Source organism: Pagrus pagrus, assembly GCF_965226575.1.
Source record: "Pagrus pagrus genome assembly, chromosome: 13".
NCBI lineage: Eukaryota > Metazoa > Chordata > Actinopteri > Spariformes > Sparidae > Pagrus > Pagrus pagrus.
The window spans coordinates 21,364,742-21,383,906 of NC_140197.1; the positions used below are offsets into that span (position 1 = coordinate 21,364,742).

Sequence of the window (19,165 nt, forward strand, 5' to 3'; positions counted from 1 at the left end):
CAGCAGGAGGGAATGAAGGTTAAGGATTCAGTTATCTCGCACGAGGACTATTCCCACAGTCAGCCAATTATAAAACACTGATAATTATCATAAAGTAGCGAAGATTCAAATGTCTCTAATAACTTTGCTTTCGGCCTGAGAAGCTTCAGATAGTTGGAGGTTTTACTGAGGCAGCCATGCTGCTTATTGATCTGTATACCTCCAGGAATATGATTGATCCTCCAGCAGCCAATTAGGGCTGATCAAATCCCTCATCCCGATCAGGCCTGCGAAATGCAACTTAGGACTATTAACAGTTTTCACACTGTCACATTTGTACTGTTAGTAATGCAGCCTGTACACAGTGCTTCAGTAAAATCATAGCTGGACAGTCACAGCCCTGAAACTTTATATAAGCCTCCAATGTTTGTGGTGCCCTCCAGTGGTCAAAGAGCTCTGTGTGTAATCTGATGAGACCAAATTGCTTCTGAGCTGTTGGTTTGGACCATGTCTGTGTAGAATGACGATAGTGTTTCAGTGTCAAAACATAAATGCCAGGATGATTTTTGAGATAGCAACTGGTACTCACTATAATTAAAGGGTAACTCCACCAATTTCACACATTAAAGTGTGTGAAAGTCTTGAGGTTTACAACTTCATACGTGAAAAACTGCATGTAATGCCTCCAATGATGTCACTCAGTGGTAAGTTGCATTGTGGGTAATGTGGGCACCAGGTTTTAAAGGAAAAACGAATGTGTGGAATAAAAAAGGTGATATCTCCAGCTCTGCTGCATCGATTTTTGTAAAACTCTCCATAATGCGTCCAACAGTGTTATGTGACTGCTCGTGCCTACATTACCCACAATGCAACGGCCACTGAGAGACATCACTGGAGGCATTTAGATGCAGCTTCCTCTAGATCGATAAAAGGCTTTATAGTACTTTTTTCCACACATGCAGTAGCACTCCCCAAACCTCGACCTGTAAACATGCTTTAATGTGTAAAATTGGTAAGTTCCCCTTTAAGTGGTGGAAGTAAAAGTATTAGTGTAAAAACACCTTTTCAGGCAAGAGTCCTCCATTAGTACTTTCAGCTAAACCTACTTTTATTATCAAAAGTAAAAGTGATTGTCCTTCTAGAAGCACACAAAAAAGCACATAAAAAGTACCCAGGTTTGTGATCATTGCTCTGCAGGTGTGTCCTCACTCCTCATCATCTCAGCTACTCGTTTCTGAGCCTGAACACAGTTCTCGCTGCCAGAACTCTCTGCTGCATTTACCACCCTGCAGGATTCAGCTTCTCCATCTGATCATTGGGAACGGAGAACAAGTTTCAAAACAAATTCTGCTCTGCAAAGCCAGGCCTTCTGTTTGCAGCATGTTTAATCATCCAATATGTAGCGTGATATTTTATTTTTCCTGAAGAACTGTAACTAACTTGTTGATGAGTTGATGATGTACCTGAACACATGACAGAAGAAGCCAACATACTGGCTTTTGCCACTAATTTTACACATTATAGTGTGTTTACAGGTCTTGGGTAGAACTACTGCATGTGTGAGAAAAGTAGTTAAAGTCTTTTGTGGTGCCAGAGGAAGCTGCATGTAATCCGATAAATTGCCTCCAGCAATGTCTCTGTGGCTAAGTTGCATTGGGTAATGCTGGCGACAGGTTTCGCAAAGCAGTCCACTCGTCTGCACTGCACTCATATAACACTGCTGGACACTTGATCCAAATCAGTACAGCACAACCAGAGATATCACCTTTTTCATTCTACTCTTTTTTCTTCCTTTTAAAAACACAGTGCCTACATTACCCACAATGCAACTTAGCCACTGAGCGACATCACTTGAGGCAATCACCAGATCACATGCAGCTTCCTCTGGCGCCACAAAAGGCTTTATACTACTTTCTTCACATATGCAGTAGCACTCCTCGAGACCTGTGAACACACTTTAATGTGTAGAATTGGTGGAGTTACCCTTTAATCATATCATTTACACCGTGGTGCTGCTACTTTTACTAGAGGATCTAAATACTTCCTCATCATCTCTGTACATTGGCATGACATTTCCAGGATATAGCAAAAACCCAATCTTAACTGTGATACTAGTCACGCATACATGCACTTAATGTCACACCTTTTATATAGCCTGTGGACTTTTATATGATTTACAGATTTCACATTAATATCTTAACACTGCTTTAAGCCCTTCTGTTTCTCTTGTGGTTTTATCATTATGCAGAACCAAAAATCCTGTCTTGCCTCCTAAAGCTGTGATCACACTTTCCCACTCACATACGCCCACTCACTCTGTCCGTGCTGCTCTTTATCTTCTCCTGCCTATCTCTATCTTATCCTCCCTCCTCCTTCCCTCTCCAGCCATCTTTCTGTAACAGCTCTGTCACTTATCTATGCAGAAATAAGAGTCGCTGAGAGCCTGCTCTCTCTCTCTCTGTGTATCTACCTCTCTCTATCTCTGTCCCTCTGGCCTTTTTCCGCAGGCCAAGTGCAGGAGGGACTAGAAGCCTTTAATGAGATCTATGGGGAAATAACCTCCCACCAAACACACACACACACACTCACAGACACACACATGCCAGCCATGTCGCCATTTAAGTCAACTCTCTCATATCTCTTTTCTCTCTCTCGGTCTCCCTCAACCGCTCCAACCACCCCCTTCTTCTCTGCAGCAGTTCAGAAGAAGAGCAAATTAATGTCCTTTAAGCATTCCTGTCATCCCTTCTCTTGTTCTCCATTGTCCCCGTTGTCTTTCGCTCAGTCACCCATGCTGCACTCCCTCTTGTCCTCCTCCCATCACTCTGTCTCTATTATCACTCTCTCTCTATTACCTCAGTCGCTCTGTTCACCTTTGAGGCTCACCCTCTCATGATCATACAACCCCTACACAGCTGAAGAGAGACACGGTGGACACTGTCACTGTATGTAAAGTCTGCATATATTTACTAGGCGCTGTAATATCGTGTGTATTGTGTGTGTCCTTGTGTGCTTTCTGTGTTTTCGTGTGGAAGTGTCTGTGAGGCCGGATCCTGCCTGAGGGGCTGCTGCTGCTCTTACATGAGAGTTTGCAAGAATTCTGCTCAAGTCAAACAGCGGAGATAAACTCATTTGTGTCACGCTGCTTAATGCACTTGGCAAGCGAATGCCGTCGTGACTGCATGCTCGTGAGTTTGACAATCCAATAAACCTGCAGACAAAACTGCCTTGACCTCCTGCGGTGACAGAATCATATCCACAACTTGTGCGTCCACAGATCTGACTGTCACCGAGTTAATGGACCAGTGTTTTTTGTTCATCAGTGGAAGAGGAAGGATCAGCGCAGAGCACACGGGTCCACAAGCACAGCGCAACTCAGAGATCCTCCTCAGCAGTGTCACTACACAGTTTTCACTTCGATGATAGTACATCGATGTGAAGCAGCCCACAAAATGTTGAAATATAGTTGTGAAAATGCCGTTAGATGAAAACTAAGACCTCTAAAAAAAACTTTCAACCAAATATAGTCTTCTTTTGACATGCAAATCACAAAAACAGTGTTCGCTGGCAGCAGTGGAAGAAGAACACTGTGTATCTTTGTCTAATTTCTAGTCAGAAGATCTTATTACTCTTAATATAAGAGACAATCATCCAACAAGCAACATTTCAGTACGACATGAGGACTTGTTTTTAGATCACATCTTATTTCAAACAAATCCATAATCATAAACTGGATTCATTATTTAGAAAAGGCATTGTTTTTAGTGTATTCATACAATTTGCTTAAAGGCAGAATGAGTAGGATTGTGCTATAAAAGACAATGTGTAGACTCATGCAAGTAAAATCCCTCATCACTTATGACCCTTTACGAGCGTGTATCTGTAGAGACTCCGCCCACTGCCTGTATTTCCCTATTTTGCTGTGTTTAGGACATTTCTGGGGGTCAACGTTTTGGCAGTGGTGGTGCAGCCCACAGCCAAGTTCCAGATCGTAAGCATATATCCAAGAGAAACTACAAACCTGGAGGAGCCAAGGAGAAGGAGCCAACTGTTTGTTGAATTGTAAGTAGGGATTCAGCGGTATGATAACCACAGTTATTATAAATATTATCATCAGTAACAAAGACCCTTAGCAGAACAAAAACAGAAGGATTTTTTTGATTAAACAAACGCTTTATTGTAATTTTGTGTAATATTATGTCCTTACAGACATGATACGTGATATAAACTTGAAATATGTATAAACATGTATGCATATTTTATCTTTTTATCTTTTCCAGCTTTAAGCTAATCACTGAGGGGGCCGAAGGGCACACCACTGCACAGTGTATTGTATGCTCTGTATATGTGACAAATAACCTTGAACCTTCAAATGTTTTTTATTCAAATAATACTAATATGGTAGAATTCAATACCATAGATTTGCAGTATGATGATGATCCATTTTCATACCACAGTATACCGCTGCAACCCTGTTAGTCAAAGAATTAATACCACACTGTTAAAATAGAGTAAAACTCATTGAAAATGTTGCTTGAGTAGGAGTACGTAAGGATTACTTCAGGTACTTGAAGTATCATAAAAATACTCATAATGAAGAAAAATAACCTCAGTAAGTTTTATAATATTACATATTGTATTACTGGATTATCATAATTATTATAACTGATGCATAAACATGTAAGCAGCATTTTAAAGTTGTAGTTTTTGTACTTTGTCGTTTGTTGATCATATTCATGATCATATATTAAACCATAATCTGCAAAGAAACTCGTAACTATAGCTGTCAAATAAGTGTAGTGGAGTAAAAACTACAGTATTTACCTTTAAAATGTTTTTGATTAGAGTCATGGCAGATCACTACGTTGGTGGATTTTAGACATGTAGGTTAAAAAGTGGGCTACATTTAGTCTTTTAGAAGAAATTACATTTTAAAAAAAGCATTTAAGTGATAATATTTCAATGCAAACACGTCACTACAGCAATGAAGTCCTTCAGATTCTGTTTAATAAAAGCTGTATGTGACATCTCTTGAAAACATTTCAACCACACGTAGCCCCCGTTTCTAGAAATCAGTCACCAACATCACCAAAGTAGTTCTGACTGACTTCACTGAGGGTTGTATAAGAAGTTTTCTTCAACACAGTTTCAGCATGCTGAAGTGCATTGACCTTCAACAGATAAAATAGGACAGAACATGAGCTGTCACGCTGCAAAATAACTTTCCACCACGCGCCCTGATCTGCCTCCCTCCTTCCTGCATGAGACGATTGAATCCATCCAGCTGAGTTTCTCTTTGACCCATTACAACGAACTACTAAAGATTTTCCCTACATGAAGCAATGGCCCAGATCCCCTGTTGACAAATGTAGTAGACTGATCTCTCACTTTCCCCGTCAGTGCACCAGCAGCGCCGTCTTGATTGACAGTGACTTGAGAGAGATCTCCCCAGTAGACTTGTACGGCTCAGATTTAAAGCAGTAAAGGTATATTCCACTTAGGGGAGGCAGGACGGATGTTTCCTCTGAGTGCTCAGGGGAAACACTGACCTCTTGACAAAGGTCAGAGGGCATCAGCGTTTCACAAAATATCCACAAAATCAGGATATATATGAAGAAAAGACGAGCCCATCTGTTCAATCTGTGCACACATAGAGGCACAAATAGTGTGTTTTCTCACTTTCCTGCATTCAACAACGTCGCTCTTCTTCGTACCAAAATATCCTGCTCCCAGTGATGGAACGTGACTAAGTTCATTTACTCAAGGATTGTATGTAAGAATAAAATTTAAGGCACTTCCATTTTGATTTCCTGCTTCTTTATACATCCACTGCACTTCATTTTCAAGTCAAATATTGTACTTTTGACTCCATTTATTTCAAAACTTCAGTTACTTGTTACTCTGCAGATTACATGCTGCATCAGAGCCAAAGTAGTGCATTTTTCACATTAATTATTTATCATTAATCAGATAAAAGAACGTCACCCTTCAATTACCTCTTGAGAAGATTATCGATCTATTCATTAATTGCTTTTGATAATAATCCACTGACACTTAGTATACAGTATGTACATACATCTACTGTATATATATATTTATAATTTACTGTAATTTACCTTAAATACGTACATTTATTGAAAGAAATGACTTTTGATACTTGCCTGCAGTCAATATCAGATTATTTTATTTAAGTACCATTCATATGAATGACCTTCTCTTTTACCAAAGTAATATATTAACATGTTATCGTTACTTTTACTGAGGAATTACTTTTTTCAATCTTTTGTTTCTTTTTTCTTTTCATGGTTTTATTTGATGGAACAGAGAAGAGTGACAGGAAGTGGGATCAGAGAGAAGTGTCCTACACTGCTCTCTTCTCAAGGGATCCTTGCCAAAAATAATTGGTTATAACATCTTTAAAATGTAAGAAAATATAGAATATTAGTCATATTTAATGATATATCATTATCAGAATACCTTTTTTGTATGTCAAACATCAGTATCAAACTAATGTGCAGCAGTCCCACTGGAACCATAACATAAATTGCCATATCGAAGTCAATCAGTGATGGTAAAGTTAATCAAACTGCATCAAATTGAATCACTTCAGAGAGGCAAACCACTGATTGGTAAATATCAAACACAGTTATACAGCTGTATCTTCTGTGTGTGTGCATGTGTGTGTGTGTGTGTGTGTGTGTGTGTGTGTGTGTGTGTGTGTGTGTGTGTGTGTGTTCTCTTTCGTCACCAAATCCTCCTCCCTCAATTCATAACATTTGCATTTGCGTGCTACAGTCACTCCCTCGTCTCATTACAACACAATTAACGAGCAATTAGAGTTTATTGAGGGTGAATTAGCTGACATGTAGAACAGACCTAATGTACTGGGAGTGTAAAGGGATATTACCCAACACCAGTGAGAGGAGGAGGAGATGGAGGAGGGGGAGGAGGAGGACAGGGGATGACCCAGAGGGGGACAAAAAGTGAAGAAAATCAAAGGCTTTCACTCTGAATGGTGCGAATGAGAGAAGCAAAGTGACAAATGGCCTGAGGAGGCTGAGTCAGGACACGAGGAGAGAGAGAGCGAGAGAGTAAATGTCACAGTGATGGTGGAATAACTCGCGTGACCTTGGGGAGCAAGACAGTATATGGAGAGTGAGTGCATCTCGGCAGGAAGTCTATAAGGTTGTTTTTATGTTTATCTGCATGTCTGATGTTATGGAGCTACTTAATTCAGACATGTGGGCAGAAGAAGGAAGAAAAGTATAAAGCAGATCAATAAAAGATGAGAAGAAGAAGATTTTTTAAATTATTATACAGTTAAACTCAGATATTGGATCATTGTTACCCGTTTTGACTGGAGGAAAGGATCGATATTTTCTGATAGTGTAATGAATCCACAAGTCATGATTATACTAGTCAATCTTGAGAGTATAAGTATAAATACTGCATTACTATACTGCAAGTAGATTTTCCAGGTATCTGTACTTGAGTATTTATTTTTCTGACAACTTTTTACTCTTACTCCCTACATTTGAACACAAACAGCTGTGCTTTCAACTCCTTACATTTCCAAAACAGCTTCGATACTTCGATCTCAACCTATCGGCGTGTATCACGCACGGCAAACGTAGTGAGACGTGACAACGTAAAAGACGTAACAAGACGGAGACAGACAGAAAGGGAAACTGGAATGGGGAGAAAAGGCGTGTTAGTGTCAACCTCAAAATGTCGGTATGTGACCTCCAGGGAATGACACTCAGCTTTCTGGTGCGTTTAGGAACAGCTCGGACAAATCCAGCTGATGTCCTTCAGAGGGATACTGCTACTTTTTAAGTATCTTCACTTCCTCAGTAAAGAATGTGTGTACTTTTGCCACCTCTGCTGAATTAGCATATAATCAATTAATGTTGAAAATGTTGCAAATAAAGTTGGCTTGTGGTTAAAACCTTCAGCACTGATTTTTTAATGTAACTTAAAAAAAAATACATATTCATTATTTCATTTCCACCTTGTTGCGATTTGCATAAAAATCTTTCCTGTTAAATGCTGGATTTGTCCTCCCACGATGACTGTATTAGTTCTTTGCCAATGTGGTCTTTGTATTTTATTCTATTAACTGATCTGTAACGGCATTGATAGTCCGGTGGGGCCTTCATTTTTTGTCACACTTCTTAATGAGTAAAATTGACAAATGTTTCACTTCACCGAATATCTGTGAGGTCTTGAATTAATACCCATTAATCATGAGTTATATTGTGGGTTTGGAGTACGGGGGGGTGGGGGGGGGTGTCATCCTTGAAAGGCTCAAATTTTCATTTACAGAGTAAATTACTCTGATTTACCCTGGTTAAATCTAAAGATACAGAAAGTCAGCATAAAATATGCCTTCAAGTCAGCTTAAAAAGTCCACATCAATCATCAGATAAACCCTTTTCTATTTCTACATACTTCAATCTTATTCCACCTTTGTCTATTTCTGTCTGCTTCACGTTATCCATCTAAATCTCAGTCTGTCTTCTTCCATCTGCCTTTATCTCCTCCTCAGTTACCTTCCTTCTACATCAATCTACTTTGATCTGCCTCTATCTGTGTCTACCTCCACTTACCTTTATCTGCATGCTCTTACCTACTCCACCTTATTCTACCTCAACCCATTTGTACGTGCCACATTCTGCCTCCATCTATTTCTACGTCACTGTAATGACCCTCAAACAATTCCTGAGGTTTCGACCCCAACTTTGAGCGAGTATTCTCCTCCCGAGCATCCCCCATTTATCCCTCTTATCACAATTAAACTTTGATGCCGATTTGTTCGAATAAAAAGGGGAGTTGTGAATTATTTATGGTCGGGTTTGAAAACACTGAATCGAGCACACACACACTGCTGAAAAACACCCATGCACAGATCAATAATAAATCACACGGCACCAAGAGGGAGGAAGAAGCGTTGAGCGAGGCATTTATAGTGCACTGGGATGGTAAATATAAAATACGGACACACACAGACACACAGAGGCACTCACAAATACATTTATTTCATTTGCTGTTTTCATACTTGCTGGTGATTTATAAAGCCTTCATATCAATAGAAAGGAGAGGACAGGGCGCTAATGTCTGAGGAGCGCGAACTTCTGTTTGTCAAACACAAAAGGCCGTCTGGTTCAGCTTTAATCTGGCAATGAGCAAAGATGCACTCTCTTTTTCGCCGCTCCTCTGTTTTCTTCCTCTTCTTCTTCTTCTTCTGCACAAAAACACACACTTGGATGCAGCCCCGGTCCCTCGCAAACCAGATTCCCTCTTCTTCGTAATTCAATTATCTATACGATTGAGTAACAGCTCATGATTCACGGATCACTCATGAGAAAAACACAGAAGGGAGAGGGAAGGCAGAAAAAAACACGCCTGGGTGTCTGACGTCTGTCTGGCTAACAGTCCACGGAGGCAGCTGCATCTTTTAGCCCGTGAAGCCAATTTAGACACACTTCTGGTGGAAGGGTTCGCACTGATGTGATGTAAGACTGGGATATGGAGAGCGATGGCGGATCGGTCCAACGTGATTCTGGCCAACCCTCCTAAAACCAGTCACACCGAAAAAGGTCACTTCACGTCGAGCTTTATCGCACCATTTAAAAGCTCGGTGGCATTAATAAGCCAGAGGCGGCGCTTTCACCCTCTGTTACCCTCTCCTCTTCACTTCACTTCAACTTCCCTCTCTTTGACTCTCTGGCAATGTTTTTAAAATCAAATTCGTGCTCACATATATTCTTATCGTGATGCTCTAGTGTGCAATTTGGCTGTCTTTCTCTCTCGCTGTCTCCCTGCCTCCCTTTTTCTCTGAAGCTGGGTCACCTTGAAAGTCTCTCTCACCCTCTCAGATCAGTCACTTTGCTGACGAGTATTTGCTCTTCTCTCAGTTTTCCGCTGGTGATGCAGTGAGAGAGAGAGAGAGAGAATCTAATCGACACAAAACGCCCAAACCTCCGAGAGTTGACGTGTTTCCGGAGCGTTGTGTCGCAGGTTTCGACCGAACTGACCACACATGCTGTCACGCACCCGTGGACAGACTATGAGGTGAAGGGGCCCCGGGGCCCAGACACACCGAGCACGGCTCCCTCTTCCCTAACATCGCTCCTCAAAGCCTCCAAGGCCAGACTGCATGATGTCCACTTCAAGGCGTTGAGAAGGTTTTCTTGCTGCAACATTTTGAAAGTGAAGGTGAAAGCTTTTCAGACTTTTGAACAAAGCTTTCTACCCTCGAACAAGAAATCAATCCAGTGACGCGTTTGTTTTACCCACGTATTCCGAGCAGGGTGACAAAGATGACGTCAAACAGACGCATTTAAAGAGAGTTTCGTCTTACTTCAGGAATGTTTTAACAAACTGTATATTAAAGGAATAGGTCAGCATTAGGAAATACTTTTTTTGCTTTCTTCCAAGAGTTGGATGAGAAGATCGACACCATTACAGCTACAAACAGCTGCCAGCTGCCAATTGCAATTTTTACACTGTTTTCCTGCAGATTAAACAAGATATGACGCGTTAATTAGCGAGCGTTAGAAGTGCTCGTAGACAGATTTACAGGCGAGGTTTAGATATAAAGCAAGAGAAAGGGACTGCTCATCTGAAAACAACAATGGCAGCTCCTAGAGAGGTCAGGGTGCGTTGCATTTGAACTCAGAAGTCAGAATTTCTGAGTGATACAGGGAGCTTTTGTTCTTGAAGTGGTGATAACTAATAATTATGGTTTCATTGATCATGACTGTGTTAAGAAAGGCTGAGCTGCTCAAACAAATGGGAGAAGAGCAGGGTGGGGGTGTGACCTTGTCAGGGACTGTTGCCATGATGTTGTGTTTGTTTTTGTGTGTTAACAGCACTGACCGTTTGCTTTATGTCTGGGATGCCGATGCGAAACACCATCATGGCAATGTGGGTGTCCTCAGATGGCGCTGAGCTGGAGCTGCGCTCCTTCAGCCTCCTCTGCTGCTGCTGCTGCTGCTGCTGCTGCTGTATGTGATTGGCTGGCTGTTGGTGTGTTGGTCCGGGGTTGGACGAATAGGGGTTTGTGGTGTGTCCAGGGTTCCCTGGCCTGATCTGTCTGTCCCCGGTGGGTCGTCCAGCCAGTTTAGCTGACTGCCTGTGTCCCTCACCCCTGCCCCCCCGCGACAGGCCTCCTCGCCTGACCTCCTCCACCATCTCCTCCTCATCCTCATCCTCTTCGCCCTCCAGCTCGCCATTCTCCTCTTCCTCCTGGTCCTCGTCACGCTCGTCCTCTTCCATTTCCTCCTCCTCCTCTTCCTCCTCCTCTTCCTCGTCCTCTGCCCCTGGATAGAGATGTCGATTGTTTCCCAGCATCCTTTGTTGCTCCTCGTCGCTGGACAGGGGGCTGAATGGCATCGTCATGGCGACAAAGAGGGCGGCACCAGTGGCAACACCATCATTCCCAGAGAGACACTGCGATGGGAGGTAAAGAGAGAAGACATGTTAAAACAGACAAAGAAGAGGTAAGGCTGTAGCCGAGCCTCCACACCACATCACTCTAACAAACTCTGGTCTCTATGGGAACAGACTGCTTCAGTTACAGACATGCAGTACTTCTAACCCTCGCCACATGCTGACATACCATTCATACCTCATCTATAAATGAACCCACTTGTGCTGGTAATGTTCAGCTTCCAGGCTCTCGCCAGGCATTCAGACATCCTGCCTGTGCTGCTCAACTCGAGATTTACCCACAGAAGCTTTCAGTGTCTGATGGCGGGTAACAATGGCGGGTAGTACGATACTATAACGCAAGGAGAGCACCACTGTGATAAGTAGTACTGTAGAGAATACTACTACAGAATAGTATGTAAGTTAGCCCTGTGTACAACTATGAGAAGCAGCATTACTGAAGTCCTGTTTTTTTTTTTTTGAAACATTGAAAATCAATACCTCCAACAAACATCTGATATTTTTGACTTGAGAAAAATCATATCAAATATCTCTGTTCATCTGTCTGTTCATACGAACACAACCATGGACAGGTAGACATTAAATTCTGTTTGATTATCCAGTCCAGAGAGGATGAATCATTAACTGCATTCACAATGACCTTATATTCCACTAATAATCAGAACAATAGACCTCGTTTCTCTCTAAGGTGACGTTGCAGAACTGGACCGGCTGACACAACTTTGTTGTTTTGACTGATGGTGAGGCTGGAGTCAATATTGATTCTTCGAAGTCCATAAGGTCGAATGGATGTAAACATTTATTTGTATAAATCTATTTCGTTTTGTCTGTGTCAGCCACTACCATGTGTGGGAGTATCAATAAATCTATATGTACAAGGTACATGTAGGCGTGTGTAGATATGTGCCTGTATTTGTGTATGTGTGAGTACAGTTTTAATGTATTCCTTGTTGTGATAACAATGCTTTAACTACAACAGGAATCCCGTGTTGGTCTTTTGTTTTGTTTGTTTTTGTCTCTGTATTGTTTGCGCTCGATTTTCTTAAAATAAGATTAAATAAAATTAAATTTTAAAAAAAACTTTTTTTTTCTTCTTCTTCTTCTGTTATATTTCCCACAGATTAGATGCTTATAACAGCAGGTGACTGCACTTTGCGCATATTTTGATTAAATGCTTTGGGGCATGTAAACACTCATCTTATTTAGCAAGAAAAGTTTTTCCATAAGCAAAGTGATGTAACCACAGCTTCTGTATCTCGGTGACCTCTAAACTTGCAGCTTTGGCAACAGCTCTTATACAAGAAATATCAAAATCTATTGGGCGAGGATTTCTTTGACCCAAAAATGAATTATTTTCGATTTTGGACATTTCAAAAGCTCTCCCAGTGACATCTTCAGTCAAAAGCATCTCAATCGTAAGACAAAATAAACGATTTTGGAGGATAAACCTTTTCATTTTAACAATTCTATAACCTTCTAGCACTTCTGTCTGGACAAACTGTTACAGCAACAGAAAACCAATGGACCAATAGAAAAAGCAACTGTGCATAGGTCATCATGTCCAGCACTGTGTTATTGTCGGTTTAAATCAACAAGGACCTTCGACTTTAAGTCTGTTTACACTGAAGCGACTGAGAGCTGAAACTTAGTCGGTATCCTTTAACAATTTAATTACACGATTTTGCAACTGAAACACATATCATGAAATGATTTTGTCATTTAGTTCGTTAAGGCAGAGATGAAACTAAATATCAGTTCTTACTGATTCAGCTCCTTGAAGCAAACTCAATCCTCAGTAAACTAATATATCGCTCTGCACAGCAAACTATTCATCACTGCACATCTGATATATAGACACTTGTAATGGACAACAGTTCTTCATATGATCAACTACACACTCTTTTGCTCTTGCTATTACCCCTGAGAGCCCCGAGAAGCCACTTAAGAGCATCAGTGATGCAGCGCTGCGTTCAAGTACAAGCTGAGCAAGATCTGTCCCTGGTGGCTCCTGGTTGGCTTTGCGCGCTGTTTCAGGATTTTCAGCACCACTACATTCTGGACAGCTCCACACAGACCCAAACAGCAGAATAATAAATGGCGACGGAGAGACGACGCACAGATTCCCACCAGAGGACTGACCAATCAGCAGAGAGAGTTTGAGCAACACCAAATAAACATCTGATCAGAAAGTAGCTGAGATGTAGAGTTTCTGGGTTTTTCTGCTTTACTTGCTAGTTTATAGTTCTTCTCTACCACATTAAAAGGTCCAGTGTGTAGGATTTAGGGGGGTTAAGAGTACCTATGGGGGGAAATATTATATAATAATTAGTTTAGTATGTGTATAATCACCTGAAACTAATAATCTATGTGTTTTTGTAACCTAAGAATGAGCCATTTATATCAGAGGGAGTGGGCCTTCTTCCACGGAGTCCACCATGTTTCTACAGTGGCCCAGAAAGGACAAACCAAACACTCGCTCTAGATCTCACAGTCGACGGGATAAAATGTTGGCAGGTAACGTTTCTGCAAACCACAGGTACATTCACATTTGTACGCACCATACACACCATATTTACATTTCTATAGAGTTATATCAGAGAAGGCGGAGTTACGGGCGAGGAGGCTGCCAAGCCAGCGGTCGCAGTCCAAGACTGCATTTCAACATTTGTAATCATTGTCAACAAAACTCTGGTCATCTCCAGCCGTGTTTGTGGTGACCAGAGAAGGTATTTTACGCCAAAACTTGATCTTTTCCAAACCGTAACCAAGTGTTTTTTGTGCCTAAACCTAACCAGATCATAAGCACTGCGTTGTCACAATATAAGATTAAAAATTAAAGCCTACAGAAAAGTAAAGTTGCATCATATCCGTGGGTGGCAGAGCGTCATTAGCAAGATTTATTCTGGTGATTGAGTTGGATTCCACCAGACGACCATGCAAACAATAAACAAAAAAGTGTCTGAAACTAAATCATAAATGACATTTTCTCATTTAAACATTCATCTATTCTTCTGGAAAAAAGATCAATATTAAGATGCTGTTTGTTTTCATTTTATTTCAAATGAATATCAAGTGCAGAATAATGAGGCGACTATAAATTGAAAATTGGCTGTGTGCGTGTGTGTGTGTGTGTGTGTGTGTGTGTGTGTGTGTGTGTGTGTGTGTGTGTGTGTGTGTGTGTGTGTGTGTGTGTGTGATGAGACAGCTGAGAGACAGAGGGGCGTCAGAACCATGTTGTGAAGGCAACAGAAGTGTGAGACATAATGTCAGGGCCTTCCTCGTGGGACACTGAGATAAAACTACTGGTTGTCCATTTCGACAGGAAGCAGAAAGGGAGAACAAAAAATGAAGACGTGCCAAAAGAAAATGAAAGGAAAAGGGACCACACATATCACAAAGATTATTCGTGTCAACAGGCCAAATAAGCTGATAGTTATTCCTCTTGAAAACTTAAAGCATGACAGTGAGGGAGAGTATTACAACTCTCTATATTACAACTTTATCCAAGAAATTTCTTGAATCAAGTCTCGTTTATTTGATGCCAGTGGAGTGATATTTGTCTATTTTGTGCCACTTGGAGGCAAAACCTAAAATACAAATTAAACTGCTTCACAGAAAATTGGAAATTTTGCCACAATCCTTCATTTGATCTCACAAAAACACAATTTTAAGCTCGAAAGTGAAGTTTAATGACTCATGCGGAGGATCTACGTCATTCCTCTCGCTCTTTTTGATTTCTGCTCTCTTCTCACACTAACAAACACACTCAGTGTTGGGATGGTTGTTACAAACACTGACCTTCTGGTAGCGTTTCTGCCTCCAACTTTTGGAACGCCCATTAGACGGAAAACAGCTGTTCACTGTGGAAATGGCAGACGAGTGTGCAGCAAACTGTAGAAGTTTAGCAGACACGACATCCAGATTGTATCACCCACTGATGTAGACAAAAACTCTGAGGATACAGACTTGTGACACTCCAGCCAAATGATTAATAACCATTGTTATTACTTTGTATTGTATCATGTATAAAACTGTGTGGCACTTTAAATATCACACTTACTTGGATTGTAAACACATTTCTACAATATATCTTATTCTGTGATCTCATCCTATGTTTTGCATGTAAAATCCCTTCGTCTGGAGTATAAATAGTAACCATGATAAATATAGTGGAGCAAATAATGCAGGATGTGAAGTATAAAGTTGCATAAAATGTAAGTATTTAATTGTAGCACTTGAGCAAATAGAAACATAAATGATTGTGAACTGGACTCCTATTATTAAGCTGCTTCTGCTAAATAAATTGCATTTTTAGAGCTTCAGAAAAGGTTAAAAAGCCTCCCTTAAATCTAAATGAAAATTAATGAGACCTCTTATATAAAGCTGTTTCTGATAATTTAGCGAACTGCTGGAGGAATGGTAGAAAAATGACGTTATTAAAGCAAAGAAAGAAGAGCGTATACAGAGAGCGTGAGGGAGAGAGAAACTAGAGGAGGCTGAACAGAGAGGGAAAGAGAGAGGAGATGACAGGGGAGGAGAAGAGGGCTGGAAACCACATTGTTGGAGGGAAATTGATGAATAAAAGAGACAAGGGCACCGAGACAATGGAGGGAGAATAGTAGCATGGTTCGTACAGTCTTGTCAGAAAGCTGACCAACCAGGGAGAGGTACCTAAAGAAGATATGATAATATAATGGAAGTGAGCGATCCATATTTTTGCATAGTGCTGAGTAATCAAAGATAGGGGAAGCCAGAGAGGAAGGAGAGGGAGGAGGACGAAGGAGAAAGCAGAGGGGTGTGATTAGAGAGAGAGAGAAGACAACACAGATGAAGAAGACAGGAAGGCAAAAAACAATACAAGCGATTTATCAAGGTGAAAGAAAGCACATCACAAACAAGACTAAAAGCTCAATGCTAACATATCCTTAGTGTGCCAGCATGGTATTTCTTACTAATTAGAAGTTATCACAGTTACTATTCAGTTGTTTAGAAGATATAAGGTCATAAACCAAAGTGTTGGACAAATAAATAATATATCCTGATGCTGGTGCTAGTGGAAAGGTTAAAGGATCAATAAATTATTACAGGTAATCCTGAGGGGGGCATCAATGTGTGAGCCAAGTTTTAAGGCAATCCATCCAGTTGTTGAGATATGTTGGTGAGATACTGTATATCATTAGGATGTATCCTCGGAGGAACCTGAATATCTTACGTGGTGATCCATCCAAAAGTTGTCAAGATATTTCCCTCTAAAACAAAGCACAATATTTCCAAAAAAAAGCTCAAGCCGGTGCTGTGGAAACAATCAGGATTTCCAAAGTCATTAGGATGTATCCTCAGAGGAACCTGCACATCTGTATTGCATGGCAATCCATCCAATAGCTGCAAACCCATCACATAGCTGTTGCAATATTGCGCTTCATAAGTGAAAGCTTTACCTGCTGAAAGCATTAAAGGAAAAGTCGGAGGCTCTGCAAAATCATTAGGATGAATCATCTGGGGAATGTGAATATGAAGCTCATGTTGGTGCTGCAGGAACAATCACCACCCAATAATTGTCAAGATATTTTACCTCTGGATTACAAATGTCAACCTCATGATGGTGCTCAAGGAAAGGTCAGAAGCTGCAAAGTCAGTTGGATTTGTCTTCTGGGGACCATGAATGAAAGTACAAAATGTCATGTCAATCCCTCGAATTGTTGTTTCAATACGTCGCTTAAAAATATGAATGTAAAACTTGTGTTTCTGCTGGAGAAATAAATCAGGGGATGAGCAAAGTAATTAGGATGAATCCTCTGAGAAACCTGAATATCTTAAAGCCAAATTTCATGACAAGCCACCCAATAATTTTCAGGATTTTTCCCACTGAAACATAAATGTCAACCTCATGATGGTGCTCAAGGAAATGTCAGAAGATGCCCAAAGTCAGTAGGATTTGTCCTCTGGGGACCCCGAATGTCTATGTAAAAATTTCATATCAATCAATCAAATAGTTATTAATGACGCTGCAAGCATGACTAAAAATATGAGGGGTTAGTTGGAGAGAGAGGGGAGCACTTTGCAAAAGGTGCCAGAGAAACAAGAAACTGACACACATGGTTTGAGGAGAGAGAGGAAGTATTAGAGGAAGTAAAATGAGGACGGGGGGAAAAAACCAGCAGAGATATAGTGATGGAGAACAACGAGGACAGGAGTTGAATGTGAGAGTTGGCTGTGAAATCACAGGTGGGAAGTCACAGGGCTGGATGGTGCAGAGCAGCAGATGAAGATGGGGTCGTTCTATGATACCACCGCCAACATTTTTTGGCTGAAGTTGCCAGAGCCAGCGCTAGTATTGATATTCACTGTATTGTGATTTGGCCCGTTTCCACTTTTTCATGCCAAAAAATGGAAAGGCATTCAGCATTTTTGTGGACTTTGAAAAGGCTCTGAAGCGGCTTTTACAAGATGCTAAAAACGCTCCACTGAAAGCCCTAATTAATTTTATTTTACGACGAGGAGCTCCTTAAAGCAGGTGGAGGTTAGTTTTTAACTGTAGGTTTTACAGATCGACACGTTGTTGAGTAAAATCCGCCCACAGCACGCTGTGAGCATCGGCCTTCTCAAAGCGGCTGGCGTGACGGAGCTATTTGTCACGCATTCTTAGTTATCTATTCAGATTTTTCAAGCTTGATATTAGCACGATATTGGTTGATCCCGAGGGATGGAGCGCAGAAAATGAACGTGGGGCTGACAGGCTGATTCCTAACTTTTGAGAGAATCACTCACCGTCAATTAAGCCGGAACAGGTCAGGACAGAGTGAAAATTATGAGAGAAAGTGATAATCAGTTCCCGAGAGAAAAGTCATGACTCACACATAAAAGACCTTCGTAATGAATGCTCTGTGTGTGTGAGCTTATGTGTGTCTATCTGAGCGAAGATGAAGAGGGCGATGGAGAGATTAGATATTGCCTAATGCCAACAAGTGATAATCATCTCCTCCGCTTCATATCTCGCCGTCATAAATCTTTATCTCTCGCTATTCTCCTAGGAGAGCTGTTTCAGTTTCAGGTCACATCATTAACACATTCAGTCGGCTCGGAAAACTTAAAACTATATTAACCCTGCTTACCCTGCACCTCGCGGAGCAATCAGAGATGTCAGCTCCGCTAGGAAGGTAAGAAAACCCCGTCTGAACGATTTCAAATTAAAAATGTGCACCGCAAAGAGCAGAGTGCATGATATTTTTTACTAGGGATGTCATATTCGGTTAATTTTGCTTTTGACAGCCTGACACCTAATAACTGGTAAATAACTGGTTAATAATGAGGGGGGAAAAGCAGCGCACGATTGACTGAATGAGCTCTGGTGCATTGCGTTAGCTTGTCTGACGTGCGAGATAGAGGCCCAGAGTGAGAAGCACACTAGTCTCTCATAGCTGGTCCTATTTCCACATTTTGTATCGTCACTGTGCCAGCGCTGGAGAAAGGAGCACGCTGGACTGCATCTCCCAGTCAACACTGATGAAGTTACAGGTAGATGTGAAGCTTGTCAGAGCTAACCCTGGGCTTGTCTGCCCTGGCTAGCTTTACTTTTAGCTCATCATTCCTCTTCTCAAATCACCTTTCCATGCAGTCACGGGCTCGAGGTGACGAACTAGCTCTTCAGATCCATCACCTGGCATGATATCGTCACAGGACAGCGGTTTACAATTCATTTGTGAGACATTTAATGATTTATGTCATAATACAA

At 41.2% G+C, this 19,165-nt stretch overlaps 1 protein-coding gene across 1 annotated transcript in view; it reads right to left on the minus strand.

The window, feature by feature from the left end:
• shank1 (SH3 and multiple ankyrin repeat domains 1) overlaps positions 1-19,165 on the minus strand; it is an 84,554-nt gene that overhangs the window by 50,712 nt on the left and 14,677 nt on the right. The window contains exon 2 of the mRNA XM_084371911.1: positions 10,861-11,433. Coding sequence (XP_084228037.1) covers positions 10,861-11,382 — 522 coding nt within the window. The 5' untranslated portion in view covers positions 11,383-11,433. The remainder of the gene's footprint in view (positions 1-10,860; positions 11,434-19,165) is intronic.